Source organism: Dendrobates tinctorius, unplaced genomic scaffold (genome assembly GCF_039654945.1).
Source record: "Dendrobates tinctorius isolate UK_male_01 unplaced genomic scaffold, ASM3965494v1 ptg000079l, whole genome shotgun sequence".
Lineage (NCBI taxonomy): Eukaryota > Metazoa > Chordata > Amphibia > Anura > Dendrobatidae > Dendrobates > Dendrobates tinctorius.
In genome coordinates this window covers 27,295,487-27,301,486 of record NW_027361747.1, presented here as the reverse complement: position 1 = coordinate 27,301,486, position 6,000 = coordinate 27,295,487, and the positions used below count along the sequence as shown (strand labels likewise).

General features: G+C 44.6%; 1 protein-coding gene across 6 annotated transcripts in view; it reads right to left on the bottom strand.

Annotated features, from left to right (window-relative positions):
* Window positions 1-249: 249 nt before the first annotated feature.
* The window catches only part of MICU3 (mitochondrial calcium uptake family member 3), a 226,188-nt gene continuing 220,437 nt past the window's right edge, over window positions 250-6,000 (bottom strand). For 3 of the 6 annotated variants that reach the window (XM_073583608.1, XM_073583607.1, XM_073583610.1), the window contains 2 exons: window positions 1,766-1,834; window positions 250-548 (listed from right to left, as the gene is read on the bottom strand). In XM_073583608.1, coding sequence (XP_073439709.1) covers window positions 1,766-1,834 — 69 coding nt within the window. In that variant the 3' untranslated portion in view covers window positions 250-548. The remainder of the gene's footprint in view (window positions 549-1,765; window positions 1,835-6,000) is intronic. The other 3 variants (XM_073583605.1, XM_073583606.1, XM_073583609.1) reach the window with 1 other exon arrangement.

Genomic DNA, 6,000 nt, shown 5'->3' with positions numbered 1-6,000 from the left:
TGACCAGACTATCCCATATGCTATCGGCTCGGGTCACCAGAAAGTCATCACACGCCAGGAATCGCATGCAGAAAACTAGATACGTCACACATCTCTTCTTTCTAGGTAGAAATAAATGTTGTGCTCTATTATGGCAACTGCGCCCCTTATTGTGTCCTAAAGCTAAAAATGAAAATTTCAATAATATCATCCTATTATTATATAGCGCCTGTAACATCAGGTAAATCCTCCTGATAATAACTTAACGTGTGTGAATCAACTTTTAATTCAATAAATATGTAAAAAAATAGATTGTAATAAAACATGCCGTGTGTGAAATTCCCAAATAAAGATTATAATCAGTGCAAACTCCTAACAATATCCTGATGGGGGCGCCACCATGTCTGTGGTCATGCCCAGCGCAGACTCTAAATGAATAATGATGTAACAGCGGCATTTTATCTCAGCGTATCTCTGCTGCGGAAGCTCCGGAATAATTCTCGGAAGTGTTTCCTGGTGACAGAGGTCACACACGCGTAGTAGTCTTTCAAGCCATGCTTTGGTTTATCCTGGTGATAAACACACATAGGTTAGTGTCACAAATATATGCAATAAAAATGGCACAAATTACGGTATTCATGCATATATATACCCTAAGATGGTGTATGGATGTCACAGAGGGGTCCTCGTTCTCTAGAAGCCAAGCAGTTCTGAAATACTAATATACCATACGTACATGTGTTTCTAGAAAAGGGATTGTTTAGACGCAGCAACTACTCTAAAGGGATCCTATCGCAAATAGAACTGCTGCCCCTGGATGGATGGAGCCATGCCGTCCACTAGCCGAGGCATTACTGGCCCTGGCATTACTAGCCGTGGCATTACTAGCCGTGGCATTACTAGCTAGCTCCAGCAGACTCCTGGGCCTGTGCACATAGATCTTAGGCCACTGCAATTCCCTACATTCTCAGAAGAGACAGTGAACGCCGTGTGATTCTTCATCAGTCACAGACTACTTTGTTTCTCTAATTTTTTATTAATTTTTCAAGACCTGTTTCAGAGAGTAAGATCTTTAGAAATTATTATCTTGAAGTCTAACACTATGGCGGCGCTGACGGTGTTGTAAACTTAATACCACATTCTCGTTTCAGACATCAGTTTTTCTCGTACAAGTACTATCGATGGTCTCCACAGGTAGAACCTGTCCTTATTATGGTCTATGAGGCTGTTCACATGTCAATCCATTTTTGTGGACTGAGTGGTCCGCACAAGGTCAAGGAGACATGTCTGATTTTGATTCAAGTCATGGATGAATTTCGTCAGTACAAGTCTATTGACCAGTGACAAAATCGGACAGCACTCAGACGCCATCCATGTTTTGTTCTTTTTTCATGGCCTATTTCATATGAGACTAAAAAATTTATCGGTAAAAGCTGACCAAACTCGGATGAAAATCGGGTCATTAACACTGATGAAACTCTGACCGATCTATGCATGTGAGAAAAATCTGTGACATCTGAATGAGCCCATAGACATACACAGGGCATATAGAGGGACAGAGACCTGCGTCCCACCACACTCGGCGACCCCTCCTAGTAATCCATAAGTGGAGCCCACGCTACCATCTTGCGGACAGAATATCACATGGAGATCCTTCCAGGGAGGTCACACAACACATTTTCCTGCAATTTCTCTGCTCTATAGAAGTCCTATTCTACATATTATTGATGACACCTGATTGTGAAGAATGACTGGCAGACAACGTGCAGAGATCGAGGAGACGTACTTATCTGTTATAAAGCTGTTTCTTCAGACAGGCTCGGAAGGTGGTATATTTCTGGACAGTACTGTAGCCCTGTGAAGCAGAAGACAGCCGTGTGCAGATGGCGGAGCAGCCGCAGAGTGTGCAAAGCCATAAGAAAAGTGACATTAGTTCGCTTTAAGGTGAAAAACAGTGCTCACTACAATGGAGGTCACATACCATAGTGCACAAAGCTGGTGCCACCCATGGCTAGATGGTGCCGGGCTCCTTGTGATACGCAAGAGTAGAGAAACGTCTTGTATTTCTTATAACCCATTAAATATATTGATTTTTATATCAGTTTTGGATTTTTTTAATCCAACAACAGGGGCAAGGGAGCAACGAAAGATCCCAACTGTGTTCTAATCATGGCATTTCCATCAGATGGCATACTGAACCTTTACCTGAGGTGGAGGAAAGTCTATGCACTGATCACAGACCTGGCACATTGCTTTGTCAGATGGCAACTAAGGGGCATGCTATTAGGTTGTCTTTTTTGGAGCAATACAGCACACAACTAACTCTCAGTGACTACATGCACGTCTCCCAGGAGCTCTCAAGTGGATATGTGATGTGTTAAAGTGTGTGTTCCGCCTTGAGTCTTCAGAAGCTCCCTACTCGCCTGTTCCCTAGCTCCCTACTTGCCAGGGACAAAGCGATTCTGAAGACTAACATTTCAGACCAGGGGTATGATGGCATAGCTGGTCCAAACAGCTTAGCCACTGCAGCATCAGAGGACAGATGGAGCACTGATGCTGGCTAGATCCAGCGTTCCAGCCAGCTTCAGAGCAGCGCTTACAAGCTCTAGAGCAAAAAGCTTGCAAGTGCGTGATCCTTGTTTAGAAGACCGGCCACCGCTGATAACCTAGGCCATGAGCAGTAAACTATACAATTCAAAATCCCTCCATTTTTATGACTGGAGATAATTTTTAGTAAGAAGTAAATTGCAATGTTTCTACCAGCACTCTGCAATTTTACCTATTTAAAAAGATGAGACGACCCCTTGTAAAATTATGGCGTATGTGAACATCGATGATGTTGGACATGGAACAAGAAGAGGCAAAACAAAAAAGACCTCAACGTCCTCATAACAGGTTGATAGCATTCACTTACCGGTAAATAGTTTACCCTAAACTACAAACTGCACATATTCATTACCCCATCACGGGACGGTAGGCAGCTACAAGCACACATATTAGGCCACGTGCACACGGTCAGTATTCGGTCAGTATTTTACCTCAGTGTTTGTAAGCCAAAACCAGGAGAGGAACAATCAGGCTATGTCATGGTTCACCTTAAGGCTATGTGCACACGTAGTGTTTTAAAACGCACACTGTAAACCGGACTTCTTCCCAGAAATCGCGCGTTTTTTTCCGCGCGATTTCACTGCGATTTTACCGTGATTCTGTTCGCGATTTTGCCACGATTTTCTCAAGCACTTTCCAAGCGATTTGAAGCATCGCTTGGAAAGTGATTGACAGGTTGGTCACACTCGTCAAACATAGTGTTTGACAAGTGTGAGCAGCTTTTTACTATTGAGGCCGCCTATGCGGCATCAATAGTAAAAGATAGAATGTAAAAAATAAAAAAAAAAAACCGGGGTATATTTACCTTCCGGTGTCACAAACTGCATTCCCGGCCTCAGCGTTCCCAGTAATGCCTTGCGAGACCTGTGATGACGTTGGTCTCGCGTTACTATAGCAATCTCGCGAGACCGCTAGAGTCACGCGAGACTACGTCATCACAGGACCGTGCCGCAAGGCATTACTGGGAACGCTTAGGCCGGGAATGCAGCGCGGGACGTCGGAAGGTAAATATACCCCGATTTTTTATTCTTTTTTTTACAGGGGTATGGTACCCAGGGCCTGGAGGACAGTCTCCTCTCCTCCACACCGTGGGTACCAACCGCACATGAGACGCTTAACTTCGCGCATGGTGGGCATAGCCACATGCGGGAAGTAAGCGATTCTCATGCATTCCTATGGGTGCGGAATCGCGGCAATTCTTTGCGATTACGCACAAAAGTGACCATGCTGCGATTTTTTCCGCGATGCGATTCCGTCGCGGAAAAAAGCGCAGCATTAGCACAGCATGTGCGGAATGCCATAGGAATGCATGGGGTGCGTTCTGTACACGATTTGTAAACGTTTTCGCAGCGTTTTCGCACCGAAAATCGCGGCAAAAACGCTTAAAAATCGCATCGTGGGCACATAGCCTCAGAGGAAAAGTGTAATAGAAACACGTCTCCACTTCTGTATTATCACCCACTCCTGGTTTTGACTTACAAATACTGATGTGAAATACTGACCAAATACTGAACATGGAAACATGGCCTTAGTATGGCTTCTGCATCTGTAAAATGTCAAGTGGTTGGTCTCTGTACGGGATTACTTTACTAAATCAGATCTGGACAAAGTGCAGCCCACGGCTCATATGCGACCCTTTGCCAGTTCTTGTGGTCCAGAACAGCCAAGAGCTGAAGACAGTGGGATGCAGCACGAAATAGTAACCACCCCTGCGCAGTCTCTCAATGTCAATGGTCTCTGCAACCTCAGAATGCAGACACTGTAGAACACAATGGTGGAACAGGGTTCCCTCTCCTTCATCCAGTGTGTGCGTCAGAGCATCAGGTGTGATGACATCTTTAAACTGCACCTGCCGAGCCTCTACTCTAGTCTCAGTGCACAGAGCATCGGAGATCGGGGGCTAAGTGAGTAGTTTTAGGTTACATTTTTTTTTTCAATCACTAACTTATTGTGTGGGGGCTGTGTAGACAGCATTCTGTGTAGGGACCTGTGGAGGCCATCATAATGTGTGGGTGGACTGTGAGGGTATCTAACTGTGTGGGGCTGTGGAGGCAACCATAACATGTGGGGGGCTGTGGGACTCCTATATTGTGTGTGTGTGTTGGGGCATCATACTATGTGTGTGTGTGGGGGGGTTGAGGGGGATGTCATACTTTCTGTGGAAGACTATGGGGGAATCATATTTGATGCAGGAGCTGTGCGGTAACATACTGTGTGTGGAGTACAGTGGGGTATCATATGTGCAAGAAAACTAAAGTTGATCAGCACATAAAAAATAGATAAAATCTTCAATTTTTACTCCATATCTGTCAAACAATTAAAATCCATTTTCTATGCTTAAGGCCTGTGGTAAATCGGCTCACTTGGCTGCACACGGAGGAAGACACAGGTACACTTTCTCTTTAAATCTTCTGCTGGTTTCTTATACATGTGGCATAAACCAACACAAATTGAAAATAAACACGGCCCTCTGGGCAAAACAGGAAAAAGACAAAAAGGTATATAATCTCTGCAGCTACGTGGATCCGCCCGCTCTGGATTTCATAGCCAGGTTCAGTATAGTTAAAATAAACAAAAACCACTTCTCTGGAGCTGCCAACTCCAGACCCACTGAACACTGAATGCCTCAGGAGGCCGACTATTTAAACCTCAGACCACACCCTAGTATGAAGATGAGGTGGACAACCTCCCACCCGCTCTATGGTTGTCCACAAAAACGCAGCTTTTAACCCCTCTCAACACATAGTGTGCCTTAGTGAAACGTATCTCCCCTCCAGCACTTTGCCAGTGCCCTTGTCAGCGGGCCCACAAAGCACCAGAAACCCTTAAGAGTGTTGTTTTTCTATCAACAATATATGGATTTTAATTGGTGAAATAATAAAAGATTTTAAATATTTTTTTTAACGTGGTGATCTACTTTATTTTTCTTGGACATATTTTTTGGTTGTCACCAGTATTTGAAACGGCACCCATTGCATAAAAAGGACAAATTTCATCATTCATTGCATGGTGAGGGATTTATTCAATAATTTTTCTTGGGGTATCATACTGTGTGTGGGTGACTGGGGCCATCATATTGTGTGTAGACGGCTGTGGAGGCATCATACTGTGTGGGGGTGGCTGGGGGCAATATTATTGTGTGTAGACGGCTCTGGAGTTATCATATACTGTGTGGGGGTGGCTGGGGGCAATATTATTGTGTGTAGACGGCTGTGGAGGTATCATACTATGCGGGGGTGGCTGGGGACAATATTATTGTGTGTAGAAGCCTGTGGAGAAATCATACTATGCGGGGGTGGCTGGGGACAATATTATTGTGTGTAGACGGCTGTGGAGGCATCATACTGTGTGGGGGTGGCTGGGGGCAATATTATTGTGTGTAGACGGCTGTGGAGTTATCATATACTGTGTGGG